Source organism: Myotis brandtii, unplaced genomic scaffold (assembly GCF_000412655.1).
Source record: "Myotis brandtii unplaced genomic scaffold, ASM41265v1 scaffold540, whole genome shotgun sequence".
Lineage (NCBI taxonomy): Eukaryota > Metazoa > Chordata > Mammalia > Chiroptera > Vespertilionidae > Myotis > Myotis brandtii.
Genome location: NW_005369990.1, coordinates 1769225 through 1795391, shown reverse-complemented (window position 1 = coordinate 1795391; position 26167 = coordinate 1769225). Strand labels below are relative to the sequence as shown.

General features: G+C 46.9%; 1 protein-coding gene across 3 annotated transcripts in view; it reads right to left on the bottom strand.

Annotated features, from left to right (window-relative positions):
- The window catches only part of KANK4 (KN motif and ankyrin repeat domains 4), a 36739-nt gene that overhangs the window by 5765 nt on the left and 4807 nt on the right, over positions 1-26167 (bottom strand). For 2 of the 3 annotated variants that reach the window (XM_014549276.1, XM_005878064.2), the window contains exons 2-9: positions 24357-24444; positions 15686-17599; positions 13849-13960; positions 10937-11155; positions 9679-9766; positions 7426-7636; positions 4684-4826; positions 1404-1604 (exon numbers count right to left, since the gene is read on the bottom strand). In XM_014549276.1, the coding sequence (XP_014404762.1) occupies positions 1404-1604; positions 4684-4826; positions 7426-7636; positions 9679-9766; positions 10937-11155; positions 13849-13960; positions 15686-17599; positions 24357-24372 (2904 nt within the window). In that variant the 5' untranslated portion in view covers positions 24373-24444. Of the gene's footprint in view, positions 1-1403; positions 1605-4683; positions 4827-7425; positions 7637-9678; positions 9767-10936; positions 11156-13848; positions 13961-15685; positions 17600-24356; positions 24445-24870; positions 24905-26167 lie in introns of those variants that run through there. The other variant, XM_014549277.1, reaches the window with a different exon arrangement.

Genomic DNA, 26167 nt, shown 5'->3' with positions numbered 1-26167 from the left:
CCCGCCCCCCGAGTGCACAAATTTTTGTGCACCGGGCCTCTAGTCCTATATAATAAAAGGCTAATATGCAAATCAACCGAACCATGAACAACCAATTGCTATGACACGCACTGACCACCAGGGGGCAGACACTCAACGCAGGAGCTGCCCCCTGATGGTCAGTGCACTCCCATAGGGGGAGCACTGCTCAGCCAGAAGCTGGGCTCACGGCTGGCAAGCGCAGTAGTGGCAGGAGCCTCTCCTGCTTCTGTGGCAGCACTGAGGACTCCTCAGGGGAACTAGACTGTGAGAGGGCACAGGCCGGGCTGAGGGAACTCCCCCTGCCCTCCCACCCCATGCACAATTATCATGCACCGGGCCTCTAGTAACTATATAAACTCTCTAGGCCTCTGTTTCCTTATCAGTTTAAAAAAAAAAAAAGAAGATTGCAGTATCTATCTCACAGGATTATTGAGAATAGTGAGTAATGCATGGATAGAGCTTAGTTCCTGTGAGTACTCTAGAAATTCTGCTTGCTGCAGTTATCAGTCATAGGGTCACATCCTGACGATTTACCTCTGTAGTTTAGGGGTTCATTCATTCAACTGTTGATTCAGCAGGAAACCAGAAACATGGACCTTGCCATGTGACAACAATGACGATGATGCAGCAACTAAGAGTTTGTGTTTAGGAATTTGATGGAGATGGGTTCCACTTGCTGTGTGATTTGGGATATGTTGCTTAACCCCTCGGTGCCTCCATTTTCTTGTGAGCAAACCAGTGCCATCAACAGAGTCAACCTAATAAGATAGCTGTGGGCTTTAAATAAGATGGTCCATGATAAATGCTTAGTATGGTACCTGGCACAGAGAAAGCACTTGATGTACATGAACTATTATCATTATTGTCATTATCATTGCCACCACCATCGTCATTATCATCATCGTCATCACTTTACAAGGAAGCTTATTTAAGAAGCATGCAACTGGCACTGCAACTTTAAGCAGGTTGGCTTGATGCAGCGGGTTATTCTGTAAGCGGATCACTGTCAGACAGTGGGCATGATGTACACTTGGCTCCTTCGTCCAGCCTTCAGGGAGTCCCCATGAGCAGCAGAAGCTCCCCATCCAAGCTGCTGCCGTAAAGCCCACATGCTGTTATTGTCATGACCAGAGGAGGTCAAGGCCAAGGCCAAGGCCAGGCCTGGTTACATTCCCTCATGATGGTGTGAAAGGCTAGGGCTTGGGGTTTCCCAAATCTAAGGCTCCAAGCATTTACCGTGGATCATCTCATTTAAATCCCACAGCAGGTCAATTCTGAGGTTGAGTCTATTGCTATTGCCGTATGGTTCCTTAAGTTCTGCTGGCTGGCAAGGCCCTTCACAGGAAGGGGAAGACCTACTTGTTTATGCCTAGGAGTCTCACCTTGTCTGTCAGGCTGCTGTCACAGGCCGGGTGTGCCAGGAGCAGCCGCACCATGTCAGCGTTGCCACAGTGACAGGCCAGCATGAGGGCCGACGATCCATCGTGGTCCTGCAGGTTGACATCTGCCTGGCAGCTCAGTAGCGCTTGGACCATGTCCTCCCTGTCGTGGCTGACTCCCATCATCAGCGCAGTCTGGCCTCCCTGCACACAGAGCCCAGGGGTGGGTCAGGCTGCCACCTACAGGGAGGACTCCTCTCCTCTCCTGCTTGGGTGTGCTCAGGGATAACTTCTCCAGAAAATGACCAATGACTTGAATTTTCTTCTGCCCTTGGGATGGGACACATCCTTTTCCACTGGCACACTTCTACTGGTCCTCTAAGACACTAGTCAAATGCTACGTCCTCTCTAAAGCCCTCTACCAACTCCCAGGCATGGGATTCACAACATGGCACTTACCGCTTGGCGTTACAACCTGTCAATCTCTTTCTTGAGGAATGAAATTTTTGATGTCAGGGACTGTCTTTTTCATCTCTGTCCCCCCAGTGCCTCCCACCTCGTATGTGCTGACACATGTCCAATGATGGAACAAATGAGGGCCGGGTGCTTCAGTACCATGACTTCTTACTGCCTGCCCCAGCCTGACTTCCTCAGGAAGCCTTGGTCTGCTCTGAACCTCTGGGATTGTCCGTTTAATGGCACCCAAAGCCCTCTCGTCTCAAGAAGATCTCGAATGGCTCTGTGGTTATTTCCAATCCATACCCATTGACAGTTTCTTACATCCTTGTGATAGTTGGTGGGCATGGCTCTGGTTCTGCTCTACCCCTCACTTGTCTTCCCTGAATCTTGGTTTCTCTTTTCTTAAAAATTAATCTAATAATGATCTATCCTATGTACCTAACAGGGATTTTGTAGAAATCAAATGAGATAAAAGTTGTAAATACAATATTGTAAAGTAGTCATTTTTCTGATTACAAGTTGACCATCATTTCTTATTGATTTTCCTGTGTATACACAGTCCTCTCAGACATGGATTATATTTGCCCTCACGGTACTCCTGGGTTCCAGGCAGATCAGGCTCGTCCCTCTGACGGGACATGGGGCTTTGTAAGGTTGCAAAAACGAGGCAAGGACTATGTGTTCCATGGTTTGGCCGAATGGAAACGACTAACAATAAATATTACCTGCCTGGTGAGGTTGTTGTGAGACCTGAGCACTTAGCAAATGCTCGGTAACCACTGTTATATGATGAGGGTGAGAGAGAATGTGACAAATAGTCAGTACACAGGAATGCATTTGCTTTTTGGTTTGCCTGTACTCAGCCCTGAGGTAATGGTTGTTTACGGAACTAACCAGATCAGGAGGTTTCCATCCAGACCCGTCCCTGCAAGTGGTATTATAAAGCCGGCTGACATATGCAGATTGTCCTCATGTCTGCCCCTCTGCCTGATTCAGGGCCCCTTCCTTTCTCACCTCCTTCCTGGTCCAGTTCAATACAATCTAATGATCATTTACAGAGCACTGCTATCGCCAGGTGCTGCGCAGACCCTGGAGGTATAAGGAGAAATAAGCAGCTTATCCCAGGGGACTCCCAGCTCCCAGCTCACTCCCATTTAACCTAGTACCTGCACCTCTCATCATAGTAAGGACCCCAGGGGGAGCTGAAGGGAGCAGCCTCGGCTATGAATTCCCATCCCTCCTTTGATGACCTGGGCTGAGTCCCTTACCCTCTTCGACCATCAGTTTCTCCTCTGTAAAAAAAAGGGAGTTAATTTTGATCATAGGTAAGCATCCCCTTTTGCATGAAGGCCAATTTAGAAAAAAATCCATATGTTTATAGAAAACGTATTAAAATGAAAACAGCTTGACTCGTATGCAATAGGAGCTATAAATGGGTGAAAACCAGAACATCTATAATAATAAAAGCATAATATGCTAATTAGATCAGATGTTCTTCTGGATGACCTTCCAGACAAAGCCGGGGCTGCGAGGGAAGCCCGGGTCCCGGGTGCCAGAGGGAAGCCCAGGTGCCAGAGGGAAGCCGGTGCCGGCAGCTGGGGTAAGGAAGGCCTGCTCTTGCATGAATTTCATATATAGGGCCTCTAGTAATCTATAAATGTCTATTTCTCGCCATCAATAGGACTGCTGTGAGATAAAGTCTGCAAAGCGACTTTGCCATCAGCTAGGTCTGTAATCACTTTGGTTGTGGGGGAGTGGAGTTTAATATGTTGTTGGGAGACAATTTTCCATGGGTCCCTTGGATTTATGCATATCTTGTGAGTGAGGCACTAGCTTCCTGTTGTTGTAGACTGTCTTTTTAAGGATGTTCGTACAGTGAACAGCTTTGGGAGACAGAGGCTGTCTCCTCCAGAACAGAGGGCAGACATGCTTACTGGCCAGCATAAAAGATTCAGGTTCCCTAAGCTCGGGGTTCCTCTCCAGCAGCACAACCCACTCTGTGCATAGGGATCTAGCCCCCCTTACAATGCCCTGAGGGAATGGGGAGCTGGGTTTCGGGGAAGTGGTGTAAATGCCAATGCTGTGGCTGCTACCACTGCTGTAATACACTGTCCTTCGTCTCTGGCACAGGAGTCCTGTGTCACCTGCCAGCACCCAGGATACTGTAGCATGCTAACTTCCTAGCTTTAAGGTAAAGTAAAAGCTCAGGCCCTTCACAGTTCTTGATAGTTAGTCTACCATCCGTGATCACTCCAGGGGGAAAAGGAGAGTTGGACGCACTCTGCTTGTTCTTGTATTGGTCGAAGGCCGGTCAGTAGCCTTTGGTAGGTTCCCATTGTCCCATACGGAGCCTTGTCTAACTCAGAGCCCTACTGGGTTAGGACCATACCCCTACTCTGTGTTCTCAAGGAGGAGAGCCCAGCAGCGGAACAGAGACATCCCAACCGCCGGAACTGCTCTGCAATTCGTGACTAAGATGGATCACCTGCAGGGCGTCCGAGAGCGGCCAACTAGCACATGCCTGCCGAAGGTGCTAACTGTGGGAACGCTTGGCTCGAGAATTTCAATCCAGATGGAATGTGTCCAATTTTAGGCTGGGACGTGAATTACAAGCTTCCTGACCTCTGCCCCAGCCTGTCTGGGTCTCAGGAGCTTTTGCGGCAACCAAATGGTCAGGCTTTGGACACACGCCATTTGGAAGCCCCAGCCTTCCTGGGTTAAAAAACATTCTGTGGATTTACATGGAATTTCTCACCACACTGGCAGAATAAAACTGGGAGGTTCCCGCACTTAATGAAAGTGGAGATCAGTTCACATCTCCTACCTGGGTAGCTTGGATGTTCACATTTCCTTCTCTTAAGAGCTTCCAGACGACAGCCATGTCCTCATCGGTCTCCGCAGAAGCCAAGGGAGTGATCATCACGGCGGTATAGCCAGCTTTGTTCTGATGGTCCACGTTGCAGACGCCTGCAAGAGAAGCAACAGCGCTGGAATAGCTCCCGAGGGGCCGGGAGCCAGACGCCGGAGCCTGTTAACAGGATGCTGCTGGTTAAAATGCAATAGAGCAATCCTCTCCCAGGGAGGGAATCGATGCTTTCTATTTTTAGCAGCCTTTAAAACTGGCTACTTTTCTTCACAGGTTTTCTGAGGATACCCAGCAAGGAAGGTCCACGGCAGATGGCAAAGTGGGCCAATAGCCATGACTTTATTTCCTAAAGTGGAGCACAGACCACAATCCCATTTTACAGATGAGGCCACTGGAAGTCAGTGAAGCTATGTAAACTGCCAAAGGAAAGGTGAAGTGGGACCGGGGCTCAAGTCTATCTGGCTCTAAAGCCCATCACTCCCCTGGCCACATATTGTGGCCACACATTTTAGGTTTCACTCTCTCTGTGCCTGTGTGTAATTCTTAAGCTGATGGCTGTGTTTGTAAGTCCTTTCCAAGGCCTAGTGATATGCTGTGCAATGTACCAGGGGCTTTGAACAATGCCACAGGATAAACATGGGAAATCCTTAGGAACACCATCTCATTTGAAAAACAGGGGAAGCCCTGGCTAGTGTGGCAAGTCACCAGTTCGATTCCTGGTCAGGGCACCATGCCCATGCTGCGGGCTCAATCCCCAGTCAAGGTGCATGTGGGAGGCAGCTGATTGTCGTTTCTCTCACATCAATGCTTCTCTCACTCTCTCTCTCTTTCTCTCTCTCTTTCTAAAAGCAAAAAGAAAAACAGGAAAAAAAATCTCCACAACTTTTTACGTTAAAATAATTAAGAATATACATTTCATAATAATGAAAAATTGGCTTATTTTAAAGATGAAATATTACATGAGAATTCAAAAGAAATTTCTGCTTTGTAGCCCTGGAACTATGCATTTGTATCCCTCTCCACCATAGGAGATGGTAGAAGATTATCAGCCTGTTACGTGTTGTATAAACAATCCCACCTCTTAAGGGGAAAACCAAATCTTCCCTGTACGTTTGCTTATCTGAAAAGCCTGTGTCTCTTTTGGACAAGAACAAAACTATCTCAGGAGATCAAGTTACTTGCCCTGTGTTAGCATTCCCTCTATAAAACGGGGATAATAACAGAAGGCGTGTCATAGAGTTATTGTAAATTTAATGAGTTTATATATTTAAAGTACTTCGTACACCTACCATACAGTAAAAGCTCAATAAGTGCTATTACTACTATTACTGTCCACAGTGGTATTCTTGTCTTTACATTCTTTCTACCTGCTCATGAAGAAAGACTTAGGGCCCTGGCCAGTTTTGCTCAGTGGTTAGAGTGTGAGCACAAAGGGTCACGGTTCAATTGTCGGTATGGAATGAGGAGGCACTCAAAAAGCTGTAGGTGTCGTTGTTACTCATGTTTTATAATGAAAGCCCCTAACACTGAACACAGTAAATGTTCATCTCCATTTTATGATGTACCTTTCTCAATTGAGCTACCACTTAAAATTATGGTGGCTGTGAAACTACAAAGAAATGAAATCCAGTAAAACTGGCTCAATGTTAAAATTGTGCCTTCATCTTCCTCTGATGATATGGGATGCAGAAAGAACTTTACGCTGTTATTAAGTGTGTCACCTATGGATTCAGGTGCAGAGCCTCAAGGTTGCTTAGTGGAATTTTGGAGAATTGGAAGTTTACTAGAATTTAATCTAGCTCCCAGGAGTCATCCATCCACTCATTCATTTAACACCTATATTCACTCAATACCTACTGCGAGCCAGGAACTGGTCTAGGTGCTGAGGATACTGAAAGGAAGAGACAGACAAAAGCCCCATTTGACTGAGTTTACTGAGTTCTGTTGGGTAGAAATGACCCCTAGCTAGTGTGTAGCTAGTAGTATTAGCTAGTGTGGACCTCACTGTAGTCCACACATATATCTGATGAAGGATGAATGAATCAAATTTAGTCAAATTGGCCAAATGGAGCCAGGGCCTTTGTTTTTTTGCTTTTAATTGAGTTGATTGGGATTACATTGGTTAATAAAATTATGTAGGTTTAAGGGGGGTACAATTCTATAACACATCATTTGTATATTATATTGTATGTTCACCATTCCAAATCATGTCTCTTTCCATCACCATTTATGTCCCCTTTACCTTCTCCCATTTCCCTCTGGTAATCACCATACTGTTGTCTGTCTATGAGTTTTTTGTTGTTGTTTTTTACTTAATCTTTTCACCTTTTTCACCCAGTCCCTCTACCCCACCATGGCCTTTGTTAAAAGTTCCTCCGAAGGTGGTAACATGTGACCTTCCTGGAGGCAATGTGGTGCAGATTTGGAGTTAGACAGGCTGAGTACAAAGCCTGACTCTACCATTTACCAGTTCTGTGACCTGGGCCTCAGTGTTCTCAACTGCAACATGAGAAAAATAATCCCCACATCACAAGAGTGTGGTGAAGCATAAATGACACGCTAAAAGCAAAATGGTCTAGCCCAGTTCCGTTCCTAGAAAACAGAAGGAACTCAGAAAAAGAATCCCCTTGCTGGAAAGAAGAGAGTACAAGAACTGCCCTCCAAGGAGGGACCCAGAGCATCGGTGCAACCATTTCTGACCTGTCTCCAGCAGCAGCTTGACGATGGAGAAGTTGGAGTGGGACACACTGTAGTGAAGGGCTGTGTTTCCGTTTCCGTCAGCCAAGTTGACAAGCAGCTTTAGGAAGTGTGGGGAGTGAGGCTGGAGGTAGGCAGCCACCACAGCAGGACTCGATGACTTCCGGCTAGAGACGCGAAACCACTCTTGACTGATGGTGTTCAAGTTTTGCCTCTGAAATACCAAAAGATTCCAATTCTGGAAGGTTATCTGGCCTGGGGTGCTCCAGCTGAGGTATTAGTTTCTACCAGGAAAAGTCAGCTTTGAATGCTTGCACTTCTATTCCTTCGCTCCCTCCAACTCTCCATGGGACTGACTCCTGGAGGGCTCAGGGCTAGTGGGGTTGAGGATGGAGCCTGTGCGATTGCTCCCATCCCAGTTGAGGTGGAAAGGGGCCCTGGGAGCACAATGCAGTAACCAGTAGCAAAGCACTTGGCTGGGTGACAGTTTGAGTCTACTGTAAGTTTAGGTCACAGCCCCTGTACGCACAGGATAACTAAGACCTTCTCTTTCATGTGCATCCAGCCAGTCTATATTGACCTTAGCCCAGACTCGACCAGGACGTATGTGTTTTCAATAGACACAGACAGAAAGTAACATTTTACTGATGGGAACAATGCTGAAAGCCAAGGCAAACAACACAACTAACTTATGCTCAACACAAAATGCAAGCAGCTGTGCCGGAATGATATTTCGCTTTTAAGTTTTGCTAGGACCTTCAGAGAAACAGTTGGACCCCACTATCCACGGGGTTCAGTTCCTTGCAATCACGATTGAGGAGAGTTCCAGAGCAAATGACATCAACTCTGTGTGACATGACCTCAGTGTTTAAAATGGGACATGGTTAGATTACCTACCCATGGGGATGCCAGTATCAGAAATGATTCCACACTCATTCTGGAAAGAGTGCTGGATTTGGAGTCACTAAACCAATGTGGCCAGATGTAAGTCCTGGCTCAGCTATGTGACCTTGGAGGTCATATAGCCTTTTGAACCTTACTTGTCTTGTCTATAAAATGGGGGTGCAGAAAGGGGCTAGCTCCCTAACCTCCCAGGGCTCTACAGAGTGAGGTCCTTGTACAACCTGCTTTCTCTCTGAGGTAGGGTGGCAGGGGTCTTGTGCTCTGATCCTAACATGGGTATGGTGTCAGGTTTGGATATCTGTTAACCACTTTTCTAGGCAGAAATAGTGGAATCTTTTGTGGATGAAACACTTTTTTATATAACATCTCCTTTGCCCATGGAATCTTTAGGATAATTGGAAAAAAAGACCCTAATATTAAGGAATATAATGATAGATTTTAAGTGGAGAGCTAAGGAATAAATTAGTTCTGTAATTCATTCAAGAATAAGTAACAGGAGTTTTAATCAATATCCACAACAGTTATTGGTTTGGTGTTTTTTTTTTAACAATCTGGGAACAGCTATTTACCAAATCAGCTAAGATAAAGTAGCAAAAAATGGGTTGGGCGGAATTGATTGTTTTTACTCCTACAGTTCTGCAAAGGGGAAGAAAACAGGCTTTGAAAATGCTTACAAGCTGTTACACATTGGGTCTTATCAGCTGCTCTCATAGCTTGTATCTCTTGATTAAATGTAGAACCCCATTGTTACATGTTTAAATCTCCATGGGCCATAAAGGTGTTAAGGAGCAAACAGATGTAGTTTCTTGCTCTTGGTCTCTTGCCAGTAGGTACACTTCCAGAAAAAGAGTAAAGACTACAAAATTAAATGCTAGGGCTTGAGGGTAATTGGAGAAATGCTGCCTACCACCCTTATTTTATTAACAGGGAAACTGAGGCTCTGAGTGTTGAGCTGGCTTGACCAGTATCTCATAGATGGTGCTCCTAGGAATAGAACCCATGATTTCTATTCCACATGCTCTTTTCCATTCTCCCCACAGTTCGCTCCACTTGCAGGGCAATTTTGAGCCTAAGCCACAAATAATTGTATGACACACATCCAAGGTGCGATGCCTAATAACCCTTATAAAAGCCTCTGAGCACCAGGCTTGCTCTTCAGGGTATATCTGTCAGTTTCAGTTTCTCAGCATAATCCATCACCTTAGGCAACAGGCAAGGTCTGGGCAAATGAGAGAGCACCCAGAGGAAAGGGACTCACATTGCTGCCTCAGCTAAGGGACCAACATCACGCAGTTGGAACTAACTGCTTAAACAATATGGGAATCTCTACATGACAATGAAAAATCAGAGTACCAAGAGCTGGTCGGTCGTGGTCCCAGTGTCTGGCAGATATTGGCTCAATGCCCGGCATGCAACAAGAAATTCTTCGGAGGGTTTATATCTAAAGAAAAAAAACATATGTTTCAGTCTCCATGTTGATGAAAAAGGTTATTCTCTAGCTTCACTTCCATTCTCAGCAGCTCAAACTGGGCCACTTCGCAGGATAAGGGTATTCCTCAGAAATATTGGGTGAATACAGTGTCCTGATGATGAGGCGTGGTTTCTGAGCTCCTCTGAAGTGTGAGCAGAGCACACTGCCCTTTTTACTGTGCTTATTTCTACCATTCATTGAGAGCCTACCTTGTGGCAGACACTACAGTAGGCATTGTACATACTGTTCCTCATCCAGTCCTGAGATCAAACCTATGTGGTTGCTGTTATCTACGTTTTACAGATGAAGTAACTGAGGTGACCACAACTTAATATCCTGTCTAAAATAACATTGTGCAGACATAGAATTTGAATCCAGGTATGCCCAACTGTAAAGTCCTCTTTCATCATGCCACATGACCTCCCATCACTTTCAAAGAGTTACATCAGCATAGCCAATGGGAGAGGCAGAAAAGTGTGTGGGTAAGAATCAGAAAAGACTTGGTCGAATCCCCTCTCTGCTAGCTGTATCATTTAACTCCCCTAAGCCTCCATTTCCACACCTGCAAAGTGGAGATTATAAACATTTCTACCTTGAAGGGTTGTTTTTACAACTATATAAGAATGCACGTCCTTCATATTTTCAGTGCTAGGCCAATGTTAGCTTTATCTGTAGAGCTCAATCTATGACAGTATATCCCATGAAGGAAGGAGTTACATCTGTTTAGTTCAACCAGTGAATCTATGCCAGGGACTATACCAGTGCACAGTACCTGGCATAGATTAGAAACTCAATAAATATTGGTGAATGAGCCCTAACCGGTTTGGCTCAGTGGATAGAGCGTCGGCCTGTGGACTCAAGGGTCCCAGGTTCGATTCCGGTCAAGGACATGTACCTTGGTTGCGGACACATACCCAGTGAGGAGTGTGCAGGAGGCAGCTGATCGATGTTTCTCTCTCATCCATGTTTCTGACTCTCTCTATCCCTCTCCCTTCCTCTCTGTAAAAAATCAATAAAATATATTTTAAAAAATTGGTGAATGAATAAACAAAGGAACAAATGATTGAATAAAAGGATGAATAAACACCCCTGTCCTGTCTCAAAAGTTCACGTGTCCTTATCTATACCCATCTGACTCACCTCTCAGCCTTGGGAAGGGGGAGTTCTTCCCCAAGCCCTTTTCCCTGGCCTGTGTTGCAAGTGCCCTCGGAGATGCCTTGCCCCGCCTTGCAGCCTGGGTGGTCCTCCTTGCCCCACCTATGTTCTGGGCCATCACATTTCTTCTCAGCCTCGCTGTCAGACAAGTCTTCTGGGGAGCTGTCCTCACCGCTGGTCTCCTCGCTGGACGTGGTCTCGTAGCTGGGAAAGGAGACAGAGGTGACTTGTTCTGTGCTTCCTGCCAATGCCCATTCAACAAGAATGAGACCTAGTGGGCTTTAGCTAACCCTTCCCAGCTTGCTAACCACACCCTCCATTCTCTATATCTTCAGGCCTGGACCAGGGGCTCCCAGGAACCTTGGTGTCAGAGATAAGTGAGGTTAAAAGCTCTGACTCTAATGCCAGAGGCCATTTGGGGAGAAAAGATCATTAACTAGGATCCTGGCAGCAAACACACAGCACATGCCCTAATTGACCAATACATTCAGATGATGCAGACAGGCAACCCAAGGTTCTTATGAAAGCATTTGCTGTTGGAATCCTAATGCCCTGCCCAGAGAGGGACCAACATTTGGTAAACATTTCCCATCCCAAGCCTCAGTTTTCTGCATTGCCTGACACATTTTCATGTCTTTGGGTGACTGTGAGACTTTTTAGCCCCCACCCCCTCATTATAGCCCAGCTTCCACCATCAGTGTCTACTCCCAGTCAGAATACACATTTTCATGTCTTTGGGTGACTGTGAGACTTTTTCGCCCCCACACCCCCCTCATTATAGCCCAGCTTCCACCTGACAAGGAAGGAACCATCAGTGTCTACTCCCAGTCAGAACACCTGAACCCAGCATTTGCCTTTCTCAGGTGCAGCCTATTTCGACTATTGCTTGAAATAGCAAAGGAGGGCACAGGCCGCCACTTCACCTGGGGTCCTCCCGCTCCAGCTATAATCCTCATGTTCAATTATATGCAACTCTATTAAGGTGGCAGACCATAGACCATGGAGGAAAGTCCTGGGAGATTTATTGATTCCTCTGCTGATGGTCAACAGGAGACCTCCAATGGATGAAGATTTCAGGCTTTAGGACCACTAGACACTGCCACCGAGACTGGGGAGACTGCAGCTTCCACTGAACCCCTTCATGCCCTTTCTCTGAATGGTGGCCCCTTTGTTTACTGTATTTGCAAACCCAGCCTGTTGTCTGGTATGTTCACATTCTGTCTTGTTTAAACCCTGAATATTTCTTCCTCTATTGTTCTTGGAACAACCTTTTGCTTTTGTAACTAAGAGAATAGGGGATATAATATGTTTACCAAGCAGCTCCTATATTAAAATTGTTCCCATAAAAACTTCACCTGGAAGTTCATTCATTCATGCAACAGAAATTTATTGAGCACCTCCTATGTGCCAGGCACTGTTCTAAGTGTACATCAAAGTCCCTGTCCTAACTGAGCTTATATTCTAGTAGGGAGAGGCAGAAACTAAACATGTAAAAAATATACTCAAATAGTAAATATTGAGAATTGAATAAAATAATAAAGAGCCATGGGCTAGAGTGATGGGAGGAGGGATTAATTTAATTCAAGCAGAACTTTTTAACCTTGGCTGCACATTAGAATCACTTGAGAGGGTTTAAAATTCTCAATACCTGTACTACACTCCAGACTAATTAAACTGGAGCCTTCAGGGAGAAGACCCAGGCACTGCTATTTTTAAAGGTTCCCCCAGGTGCAGCCAAGGTTGAAAACCACTGCACTCAAGTGACAACTACTGAGCACTATCTGGGAAGGGAGCACTTTAAGCCGAGTGGACAGCAGATGCAAAGGCCCTGAGATGGCCCTGCCTCAGCACACTGGAAGGAAGAAAGGCAGGGCCAGCAGTAGGGGGCCTGCTTTACACTTTGAGATCAGGCTGATCCTCCTTTTCTGTACACGAACTGGTGAAAGCTCAACGCTAAACAGCTTCTCCTCAGGCCACAGTGTCTGACGTTAGCAGGAGTGGGAACAGCAACTCTCCTGTGACTCCATCTCGTCATTTCGGACGTTTCCCCTCACAGAATGTGCAACAGTAATGTCACTGTTGTTTGAATCTGGTGTCTTCCTCCTTGTCTGACCCGAATTAGCAGGGGTTCCTACCACTTCCGGGCAGCTTCTTAGACCCCCCACTGACCCCACTGGCTGGGCTGGGTGCCCCTCCTTTGGGTTTCCATAGCAGCCTACGCTTCCTTCTTTATTAGAACTCATCTCATCATATCAACATCTCTTTATTTCCTGTGTTATCTCTGCCCAGGCCCACACTGAACTAAAGGCAGGGGCCACGATTTATTTGACATTTTTATCCCCACCACCTAAGACATTGTAGGTATTTCAGAAATGCTTATTGACTGACTTATTTAGAAAATACTCTAAATCAGTGATTTACTCTCTGGAATATATATGGTTTAGTTCATGTTCTAAGTCAACAGACATGGGTTGTTTTTCTTCCTCCTAAAAAATGTTGCTTTGGGTTGCCGTAAGTTAGTAAAAGAAAGAAAAAAAATTAAATGGCTGAAATTTAAAGTTCAACAAATTAAGAGTTTGTCCTAGTTTCAGTGTTGTGGTTCAGATTACATGTCTTCCGTAAAGGGCCCATGTGCCCCCCAAACTCCCAGAAGCCAACTGGAATCCTGGCCCCAGGGACACCAAAGTTAAAACATATTAAAAGCACAGGATCCAACAGACCACAGCTGGCAAGGAGCCAAACACATGCAAACCCGAGATGGAGTTTTAAAGGGCCATTGAGAGTAATTCCCTTGAAGAAGAATGAAAACCAGATGCTTTCCCCTAGGAAAAGAGTGCTGAGACGACAGAGGGACAGGCAGTGTGGGGGGCAGTCTGGGCTTCACGAGCGATGCTTACCCACCGTTAACCCCAACAAACTGAAGGTTCTTTTTGGTCCCATTACCTCCTGCACGGAAGCCATAGTCTTTCTTTTTCATTATGGATTTAAGGCTGGTCGACGGGGAGAGCTCTAGGCAGACACAACATCACAGGTTAGAATGATCGTGGAGATGCCCCCGAATGCAGCAACACTGAGACTCTTGCTTTGAGGGGATCCAGAGTGAAGGTGTGTGAAGAGGGAGAAAGGGACAGGGAACTAGATGATGTCAATCAAATATGTTGAGGGTCTTGGAGGAGGCCTAGCCTTCTGGTGAGTGCCAGCTGAAGTGTCCCTGGTCACAAAGCCCCTTTGTGTGGCTGATAGTGGGAGCACTCTTTAGAAAGAGCCATGTGGTGTGGGTGCCATTGTTGTCTATGTCTTACAGCTAGGAAGTCTGAGGCTCAGACTTCCGGGTACCCGTGCTCAGCGAATGGCAGAGAAGGAGGTAGTCAGTTAGTTCTAAGCACAGAAGTTAGTTCACATGACTCCTGGTCCCACCTCTGTTCCCACCTCGGCGAGTTGACACCGTGATGTGGGACAGGCATGGGAGACACATGAGCAAGAGCACAAGTCTTCTTTAGCTGTGCTCAAAGGTAGAGGAGGCATTTACTAATGGGCGAGACTAGAACTAGCACGAAATAATGAGAAAGCAGGCAATTTGCAATCTGTGGCAGGAAGCAGGCTCGCATGCTGCTCATTGAGCAAAGCAAAATATGGTTCCACTTTACTCAACAGTGTATGGTCTGTTACAAGAGGAAGTGCCGCTCAGCCAAAGGGTCAACATGTGTCACTCAACCTCTCTCTCTCCCTTTCTCTCTCTCTTTCACACACACACACACACACACACACACACACACACAATGTTCAGTGAAATATTTCAGATCTCAATATAATGTTCCTGCAAAATTAGGCCAGAGAAAAACCTCTAATGCAGCGGTTCTCAACCTGTGGGTTGCGACCCCTTTGCGGGAAGAAAGACCCTTTCACAGGGGTCGCCTAAAACCATCGGAAAACACATATATAATTACGTGTTGTTTTTGTGATTAATCACTATGCTTTAATTATGTTCAATTTGTAACAATGAAAATGCATCCTGCATATCAGATTATTTATAAGATTCATAAACACATATATAATTACATATTGTTTTTGTGATTAATCACTATGCTTTAATTATGTTCAATTTGTAACAATGAAAATACATCCTGCATATCAGATATTTACATTACGATTCATAACAGTAGCAAAATTACAGTTATGAAGTAGCAACGAAAATAATTTTATGGTTGGGGGTCACCACAACATGAGGAACTGTATTAAAGGGTCGCGGCATTAGGAAGGTTGAGAACCACTGCTCTAATGTGTAAGAACCAGAGAGGATCTCAGGAAACAATGAAGGGAGGCTGAGGTTTAGAGCACACACAACCAGGGCCATTGTCCACCCTAGACCTTGCCTTTGTGCCATGCAAATGAGATATAGGCACCCCTCTGGGTGGACACAGTGCTGCAGGCTTGGCTGCAGGTGGACAGTGGGCTGGATTTAAGCTCCTATGTACCCCCCGCCGCCCCCCCCCCCAGCTGGCATCTCTGTGCCCTGTACTATATCTGTACATCCTGCAGTCAATCCTAACCTCAGAGCAAGGACACGAATAGGGGCACAGAGCCTCCACTGTTACATAGGTCAGTTTTTATAACACTAGGTTCCCAGAGGTGCTTAAATCTTTTAAAAACATATGCATGCAATTAAAGCCCCTTTCCCCTTTGGCTTGTCCCATTAAGGAGAAATGGTTCCCTGTCTCAGGCACCAGTATTTACCCATTGGTGGTGGAGAGGAGGAGGGGGCCGGGGACTCCTTCTGGGCTGGAGCCTGGGCGGAGTAGGCAGACAGCAGCAGGTTGAGGGAGCTCAGGAGCTGGCGCTGGATGCTGCTGAGCTTGGAGGCAGGCTGCTTGATGGCGCTGGCCAGCTCCGGGTACCCGTGCTCCAGGCAGCTCCACTGCTCCTGCAGCAGCTCCTGGATCTTCTTAACGTATTGCCCAATAGTGGCATCTGTGGGCGAGCTGGGTGGCCTTCCTGGGCCCTCCTTCCCTGGGAGCTCTGAACTGGCCTCCCTCCCTGCTGAGGGAGCCTTTATGTCGCTGCTGCATGAAGAGTCTCCTGCTCCCCCGACCAGATCCCTGTCTCCCACCTGAGGGTCTCCCTCCTGCTCAGAGCTTGCTTCTTCGATCCTGAGCTCAGTGGAGAGGCAGCTAGGTAAAGAAGAGGCGAGGACCATCTCGGGGTCCTGTGGCAGTGACAGCTGGGATGGTGGCACACATTCTGCTGGGCTCTGATCCCGCTGTGTATGACTGTCCTGCCCACACAGGTCATTCTCCTCTCCTGGGGCCCCCCCACTTTCAGATTCCGTGCTGCTCAGAAGGTTAACACCAATGCTCTTGTCACACGACTCCCTGGTCAGGAGTCCCTGGAGAGGCTCAGTGTTGACCGTGGCATCCGCTTGGCCCTGAGTGTCTTCGGTGTTCTCGTGGCTAAGCTTCTCTGCCAGTTGAGCGACCGTGCACTCCAGCTCTTGAATCCTCTGCCTCTTGGCCTTGATCTCCGTCTCCTGTAGCTGGAGGGCAGCTCTGACCTGGGCCAGCTCCTCTGTTTTCCCGGACAACTCCCCCTCCAGGGCCAGGAGCTGCTGCCTCAGGCTGGAGATGCTGCCAGGATCCGCGGGGGCCAGGCCCAGGCTTTCCTCCGTGACCCGGATGCCGATGCTCCTCACGTCCACCTCCACGGGAGGCGGCGGCGGGATCTCACTGATGTTGAGCTCGATTTCTTCCAGGGGGAGCTCAGTCTCAGGGATGGGTGATGGCAGAGGTGGGGGGCTGGGTGTCGGGCAGCCAGGGCTGAACACCACCTCTGCTCCTCTGGGGTGAAGTTCGTCTTTTGCATCCTCTGAAACTACCAGGGCATTCGGGGGTGAGAAGCGGGGCCTGGGGAGGGACAGGTGCTGTGGGGCCTCTTCTGCAGCCCGAGGAGGCTCAGCCCTCTCCCGGACCAGCTCCGGAACCCCCGGCACCAGGTCTCCAAACTCTCGGCCTTGGGGTTGGGTTGCTGTTCCTGGGGTGGAGTTGTGAACACCCGCAAATCCTTCCGCGGGGCCAAAGGCACCTTCAGCCGCAAGTGGAGGGAGGGCGGGAGGTGCGGGGGGCCCTGAGGTCAGCCTGGGGTCCTCCGAGGCCCTGTTCTGCAGCAGGGTGGCTGGCATGCTCGATGCTCTCAAAAGCTGGGGCCGTCCGCTCCCGGAGGTCAGCTCGGGGTCCCGGGGGGCAGCCGCCTCCAGCTGCCTGGCGGCCTCGGCCAGCAGGGCCTTCCTGTGGTAGCTCCCCTCGCTCCCACCCGCGGAGGCCTGGGGGTGCTCACCAGGCGGCAGAGACTGGGCCCGCTCCTCGGTCCCCAGCGACACCTTCCTGGACACCGCCGGGGACCAGGTTTGGTGGGAAAGAGCAGTCTGCAAGCGAGCCCCGCTGTCGGGAAGGCTGAAGTTTCGGGGCAAAGTGCTAAACTTGGCCTGCTTGGCCCGTCTGTGGATAGGAATCCTCTTGATGGTGTTTCCCTTCTCAATGTCATCCACATACTTGAGGAAGTCCAGGTCTAAATGAAAGCCATATGGAGTCTCCACGGAGTAGGGGAGGCTCTTTGGAGGGCCTTTCTCCTCGTCCCCCTGCGAGGACTGGTCTTTGGCTGGAAGACATAAGGCATGTAAAAAGGGAAGCACAATGTTCACAAGAATTACAGGTGGTGAGGGCTGATATCTATGATTTTGACTTCTCCTGAATGTTCCAGCCTCTAAATTATGCTGCGATGCTCACAGTCTTTTGGCTGTGCTAAGGAACCGCGTTATTAAATCAATGTGTACTTAGCCAAAGTCTGCAAGGAAATACGTAAGGAAATAGTTTCCAATTTGCAGTAGGTCAACTCAGTTACTTCGGTGGAATCGGCCTGCAGACGGGCAAAATAAAATCGTCTCCCGCTGTTTTACTGGGTTTGAGTCATGTAATTGCAGAACTAAAGTGGCCAGGAATTTGCCAAATCAGGGTGCTAATTGGCAATTATAAATATGGAAAGTTTCAAAGGATGAGCTATATAATTGTCTCAACATTAAAGAACCTTGCGTTATTCAAATAGGTACTAGTAAACCTTGATAAAAGCAGAGACATCAAAGTTAGCCTTCTACATTATTTAACCTTCCTCAGACGCCCGAGCCTCTAGGTCAGGGGTGGGCAAACTTTTTGACTCGAGGGCCACAATGGATTCTTAAACTGGACCGGAGGGCCAGAACAAAAGCATGGATGGAGTGTTTGTGTGAACTAATATAAATTCAAAGTAAACATCATTACATAAAACTGTTTCTTTGTTACTAATGTTGTGGCCCCACCCCATAACAAAGAAACAGAATTTCCGGAGGATGAGGCCCAGAAATCAGGATTTTAAAAAGATTCCCAGGTGATTCTAATGTGTAGCCAAGGTTGGAACCACTGCTCTAGGTGAAGATCAGAGAGCATGGGAACACATAATCACGCACAGCCCATACTCCTTTTCATCTGAAAACTTCTTAGTGCTTAACAAACATGAACTTCACTTTCAAAAACTCATGTCAAGTAAGGAATACTACATTTTTTTTCACAGACTAGAAAAAAGGTGGTGAGGGAAAAGGGACACATAATGTCAAAAGGGACCTTGGCATACATCCTCCAAGAGATGGGGAACTCATGACTTTTCAGGGTAGCCCAAACTCTCAGGGGACATCAGACAGTTGATCACACCAAGGCAACACTGATATGCTTATATTTTTAGAGACAGAGGAAAGGAGAGGGAGAGAGAGAGAGAGAGAGAGAGAGAGAGAGAGAGAGAAACATCGATGAGAGAGAAGCATCCATCCGCTGCCTCCTGCACGTCCCCTCCTGGGGGTCAAGCCTACAATCCGGGCATGTGCCCTGACCAAGAATCAAGCAGGTGACCTCTTGGTACATGGGATGATGCTCAACCAACTGAGCCACACTGGCTGGGTCATCACTGATTTTCATGACTCCAACAGAAGTCACTGAGAACAACTCAGTCTTTCAAGTATTTGAATCCATATGGGCTTGTTCCCAAGTAGCTCCTTCTTTAGGTGAAATAGCCTTTGTCCTTTTGATGTTGCTCATGTGACACCCTTTATTATCTCTGTGACATTCTGCTAAACATGCTCTGAAATGCTGAGTTCAGGGCAGGACATTCATGGAGAGCACAGAGGCCAAGAATATATACTCTAGAACCTGGTCTATATTTCAGCTCTGTGACCTTGGGGAAAATTCCTAGCCCCACCGTGTCTCATCATCTATAAGATGGGAATAATAGGTAAATGACATTATTGTGAGGACTGATTAATGACTATACATGAAGTGCTTAGAACAACACCTAGCACAGGCTAAACATTCAACACATGCTCAATATTGTAGTTATCTTTGTGGAAGCCTCAGACACAGAGGAGTGAAGCCCCATAATGGAGGCTGATTTGCTGGGTACACAGAAGGAGCTCTGTAGATTTTTTTGTGACTGACTGACCACTTAGGTCTAAGAGTAATAGGCCCTGAGGGCAAAATTACAAAATAGCAATAATTCAATTCACTTACCTGAATCACTATTTATTGAGCACCTACGTGTTGGTTGCTAAGCTAAATCCTAAGGCCACAGAGATGAATCAGGTATAGCCCCGCCCTCAAAAAAAATGTGTGACCACGTAGATAGAAACACCAACAAGTACAACGCAGTGTGACAAGAATGGTAACAGATGCATAATCATGGGACAGTCTTCCTTCCTAACTTATTTTCCCAGGTTTTCTGGAATACTTTTCTTGGACTTAGAGGTTCATTCTTCTTTGATAGAAAAGGGATGACTTTACAAAAGTGACATATGACTGGTGTGAAATGAACAAACAGCAACTTGCCACAACAAGAGGTGAAAGACATTGTAGCTGTTTATCTCCAAGAAGGCCACTGTCAATTTCTACCTTCTCTAGACAGGCAAGAAAATCCCACACTGAGAGGTGAGGTCTATTTCTCCACCCCTCTGAATCTGGGCTGGCCTGTTGGGGGGTGGGAGAAGGTGGAAATGATGCTGACATAATTCCAGGGCTAGGTCATATGAAGCCTGTAAGTTCTGCCTGAGTCTCTTAGAATGTACTCTCAGTGAAAACCAATTGCCATGTAAGGAGTCCAACTTCCCTGAGATGGCCATGCTGTGAGGAAGCCCAAGTAGCCCTATAGAGAGGTCACGTGGAGACAAGGAGAGAGATAGCTAGCCAGCCTGAGCTGGTCCAGCCAGCCTGGCCCAGGTGCCAGGCATGAATAAAAAAGCCATCAATGACTCTGGCCTCAGCCATCATCTGATTTCAATAACAGGAGGGACCCCAAATGAGAACCACTCAGCTGAACCTGTGTTAATAATACATGATTGCTTTAAGCCACTAAGTTTTGGGTAGTTTGTTATGCAGCGATAGATAGCCAGGGCAGATTCTACAGATATGTCAGAGAATGTGCAAAGGCATGGAGATGCAAAAGTTCACAGTAATTCAGGGTTCTGTAACTGTAGTCGATATGGCTGTAACTTAAAGTTGGTTGAGAAGGATGGGGAGTAGAAAAAGACAAACTTGGAAAGATCAGTAAGAGCCAGATCATGGAGTAACTTGTATGCATGTCAACAAAGAGCATTCTCACAGAGGAGGAGATGAAACACAAACCAGAGGCCTGAAGACAGTTGGGAAACTGCTGACATGGTCAAGGTGAGAAGAGGTAAGGCAATGGAGGGAAAGGGCAGGTTAAAGAAAAGGTGCAAATGATGTTGTTACCCGGGGCACATTTTGAGTTGCTATTCCCCTAAGGGAATGACATATGGGAGCTGAGCTCTTCCCACTTGCCTGTCTGACTTCTCCTTCTGGCAGGAGTCACATGCTTGTCAGGTGGCCCTCTGTGCTTGGGGAAGTACAGTTATCTCCACTGAACTAAAGGAAGCCAATAGACACGTGAAGGCTGTACGCATGAACACTGACACGCCTACCAGCCTCAATGCTACGCAAAGCTGCAGGGCCTGTGGGTAATTACATCACAACCGCAGCAGGGAACAGAATAAAGCATTGGTGCAAATACCCGGGATGGTCCTCATTCCAGAGCTTCTCTGGCAGACATCTAGACTCCGGGCAGATAAGGAGTAAACATGACTCCAGCCCCAAAAGCTCCAAACAAGTTCACATTTACCAACACAATTTTTTACCAACCTGCTTTCCCCCCAAAGAGGCTCACTGGTAGATTCAGTAAATGAGAGCAATTGCTCCCTATTAGCTTTACAAGCTGCACTCTGCAACATCCTAGGCCTCTTGGTGCACTCAGCAGCTCCTGGGTTACAGGGACAGGCCAAACCAGAGAGGAGATATTTGTCTAAAGTTAAGGGGAGAGCAGATTTATGGCCCAGAAGGCAAAAAACTCTCCTTTAAGGAAAAAAAAAAAGAGGTTGCATTATTTATCTTCTTTTTGCCTCAAATAAGTAGAAATGCACTAATTTACCCAGGGGCCTCTCGGAGCAGATTCAGAGCACAAACACAATAATAGTATCAAATCGGAAACAGAAGATTCAAAGGCAAAATCTTCCTTAAGGGAGGCAGAGGGGAACCAAAGGAGTTTGTGAGACTGAGCAGCTATACAGGATGACAGGTTTAATGGGTGCTTTCCTAAGCTAGCACTCTGGGCTATCACTAGGACACACACACACACACCGTGATCCGTTGTGCTGCTGTGCCTGCCACCTGCCACTCTGCGTGCCTTCTCTTTCTCCCAGTGCAAGAGGAATGCCAGCCCTTGAATGAGGGAGCTCGATCTGATATGCTGGGAGACCTATGCTCACATTAAGCTCTGCTCCTCTTAATTCTACCTGGTGACAGGTATGCAGGAGCTCAGAATTCTGGGCCTTTGGCCTGGGTAAGAATTAATTAGAAGGACTGTCTCTGCTCAAAATGAATTTCAGATCAAATAAACCAACACATAGCCAAACTGGCTGGATTTGAATCCTGGCTCTGTCACTCATCTCTTATCTCTGTAATTCTGAGTAAATTACTTAATGTCCCTATGCCTCAATTTCCCCATTTGTAACATGGCGGCACTAATGCCTACCTTACAGAGTTGTTGTGATCACTGGCACTAATTCGGTAGAGAACATGGCGCAGGTACTCCACAGAGGGGCCGGAAGGCAAGGATAGGCAGGGGAGGATTGGCTAAAACTGTGCTCTCTCCTTGGAATATTTAACTCTGTGTTAGGACTAGAGCCTCAAGAGGGAAAGAGAGTCCAAGAAAATAATTCTGAAGAAACTGGAAAAATGAGTCAGGGGAGAAGAAAAAGTAAGACAGTTGAAGCTCAGAGCTACCTACAAAGCCTACAGAGTCTTGGTCTGAAAGCACACCCAATCACTAGACCCCTGGGAAGGACCTGCAAACACAGTCATGAGCCTAGGAGTCACACACAGACAGGAGAAAGGGCATTCATTAGAAGGGGACAAGGAAAGAGGGAGGGGCCACAGTAATCACCTTGTGGGACAAAGAGAAGATTGGCAGGTGAGCAAACCAATCAGAGGCATTGAAAGTGAGAAAAGAAAGTCCAAAAGCCTAGTCTCAGATTCTAAAGGAAATGGGCAAAACAGAAACTAGAGAGAAAGTGGCCAGAAATACAGATGGAAAGAAGGGGAATTAGATGAGCCACTTCAAAAGGCTGAGACAGTGAAGGCATATTTTCCCTCTTCTGCCTTTATTGTGTGAGATGTGTGTGCCTGAAAGGAGGGGTGCCCTTCTTGAGCTGGCTGTGGTTAATCACGTGGAGAGCAGTAGTTCTCGAGGGTGCTGAGCAGGGACAAATGAGGCAGTAAAAATGACAGGCCCCCGGGGCATTCAGGGAATTAGTTGGTGTTCTGTGGGATCACTTCCAGGGATGCGCTGAGAAGGCCGCTCTCTGGGGAGAAAGGCAGACTCTTGAAATATATGGTGACTGCATTTGGGAAGAAAGAAGAAGCAGGGCTGGAGCTGCTGTCTGGTCCCAAAGTCCTGCACCGGTGAAGGGCCATGTGATTCAAGGGAGAATATAGGCTCTCCTGTTCCCTGACATTTGGTGATCTGGAAAAAGCCTTTCATTAGAAATCAAATCATCGGGATCCAGTTTATGACCCTCTGCAAATTTCCTGGGAGGGGAGGAAGGGAACATTCATCGAGACATTCATTGACATATTCATTGTGCTAAATAGTATTACTCACCAATCTTATATTATCTCATTTAGTCCTTTACCAACCCTGTGGAATGGGTACTAATACCTGCTTATGGATAGACTGTTTGCAAAAACAATGATACCCCACCCTTGGGTGCTCCCTTCCTACACTAACCCTGAGCTTGGCCTTGTGATTTGCTTTGGCCAATAGGTCAACAGCAAATGTGACATATGCAGAGATTGAAAATCACTTGCTCATTGGGATCTGTTCTTGCTGTGCTTAGAACCATTCTGCCACCATGTGAACAAGCCCCCACCCCCATCCCCAGCTAGCCTGCTGGACAAAGAGAGATACTTGTCAAATCATCACCAATGTACCAGGCGACATGGGGTCATATCATCCACCAGGCCTGTGAGTGTGGCCATTCTATACCATGTGGCCACGTCACCCAGAAGAACACAGACACGTGGGCCCAGCAAAGTTCAGCCAAGCTGGCCCTGACAGAATCACAGCCCAGAATCTTTTTGAGAAATAATAAATATCTTTAAGTTGATACATTTTTTGAGTGGGTTGATTAAACAGCAAAGCTAACTGATACATGAGGAGAATGAGGCTCAGGGACATTAAATGACTTGGAAAATCTCACAGATATGAATTTTACCAAATTGTGCCTCTTTCTTAGACTTCAAGTTCCTCAACTCTAAAATGAGGGCAGTGCCCTGATTGGTTTGGCTGAGTGGATAGAGCATTGGCCTGGGGACTGAAGGGTCCCAGGTTTGATTCTGGCCAAGGGCATGTACCTCAGTTGTGGGTTCGATCCCCAGTGTAGTTCATCTAGGAGGCAGCTGATTGATGTTTCTCTCTCATCAGTGTCTCTATCCCTCTCCCTCCCTCTCCGTAAAATCAATTAAAAATATACTAAAATAAAATAAAATGAGGGCAGTGAGTGAGAGCATCCTATTCCCTTCTTGGTGCTTGGAAAAGATGAGAAAACACTCCAAAAATTACACTAGTCAGATATAAACATAAGGTTTCATTTCCATTCCCTACCAACTTCTCTTATGCATACTTGAAATACATGGTTCGGGTCTCCCAGCGCCTGCTTGGGGAATGTCTCCTGTAGGCCTCCCACAGGCTATCTCTGGGATGTATAGAAACAATCCCTTTCCAACTCAAATGCTCGCATTAAACCAAGGATACAAAACAGCCTGCCTACCATCTGTCTTCTCCATCTTAGGAAATGCTGACCGTCAGTCTCCTAGGCACTCTTCATCCGAGAAGTCTGTCAAATGTGTTGGACAGTTCTGAAAGAAAGATAGAAAAGTGGAGATTCTCATTAGAGTTAAAATAAGTATGGAGGGAACACAACACCAAAGAAAGTAACGACCACCCTTGCCTTTGTCCAAGGGGAGCCCATGAGCTCACAGCCCTCTGACGATGCCTGGATGCACCCTAGATTCCAATCCTGGGAACGTTAGCAATGGTTGACACCAAAGGAAGCATTTGGTCCAGCCTACTCACTTGGCAGATGAGGAAACTGAGAGTTGGAAGTTAATTGCTTGATGCAAGGCCTCTCAGCGGTGTATTAGTGAAGGAGCTGGGGCCAGACCCAGGGCTCTGGTAAGCAGCACGTTGTTCTTTGCATAAGCTGAAATCTATTCACCCCACCCCACCCCCATCATGGTAAAATCATTATCATCTATTTAATGAAAAAGCTGGAGTCAGAGTACCTGCTAATGAACTATGACATCCCAATCAGATTCAAGACAAAGATGAGATCATTGTAGGTGCTGAGTAGGAGCTGATACTTAGAGGTGATTTCCAACCATGGGCCGAACAAGGGGAAGTGCAACCTAGGTGGCCAGAAACCATCAGTCACTATTCAAGCAGCATACTGTCCTGACTCTGAATTAGGGCACCTTGAGGGTTGATCATAAATTTTCCCCAAAGTTTTAATCCATTCCCCAGACTCTTTCTTCAAATGGTAAACAACCTGCCTTCTGTCCCTATTATAATAAATCACCCAGAAAATTGTTTTTTGTGTGTGATTGTAACTCCACACACATCCTAATAATGAATTATCTGTGGCACATCAGCAGTGGAAGCTGGGTTGTTTTAGGAATTTTAATGTGCTCTACAATGCACTCAGACCAGGAAAGTGTACCAGGGATGAGGGAAGGATTGGGGAAAACGGGGAGTGAGAGAAGGAGGAGGATGGCCTCCAGCAACCCAGGATGGAAAAAAGGGGGATAAACAAGTAAACTGGAGAAGAGGGCTGGGAATTATCAGGTCTGCCAAATAAGAGGAAGCCTGAAGTTTGCCTAACAGAAAGTTTCGTGCAGCTTCTTCCTCCCTCCCTCCCTCCCTCCCTCCCTTCCTTCCTTCCTTCCTTCCTTCCTTCCTTCCTTCCTTCCTTCCTTCCTTTCAATATGTTTTTATTGATTTCAGAAAGAGGAAAGGAGGGAGAGAGATATAAAAACATCAATGGTGAGAGAGAATCATTGATCAGCTGCCTCCTACATGCCCCCTACTGGGGATCGAGCCTGCCAACCCAGCGTATGCCCTAACTGGGAATCGAACTGTGACTTCCTGGTTCATAGGTTGACGCTCAACCACTGAGCCACACTGGCCGGGAAACACACCTTTTTTCTATGAGAAAGAAGTCATGGCCCTGCTCCTGCCTTGGCTCCTCCCAAACATGATCCACGCAGCTGCCAGAAGGGCCTTTCCTTATGCAGGTGGAACCGAGCCGGGAAGGTCAGGCAGGGTTCCTGTAGGCAAACACACTCCTTGCAGAAGGAACACCGGCACTGAGCACCTTGCTTAGCTTTGAGGCAACAAGTACTTAAGTTTGGGGGCAGCGTAGAGCTGGAGTAGAGAAATTAGGGGAAAGGAGGTTCTAAATTGGGGTGAGGGAGGGTCACTCATGTTAGAAAGAAAAACTTCTGTAAAAGCCTAAGTGTTCATCGATTGATAGATGAATGGATAAAGAAAATGTGGCATATATATATATATATATATATATAT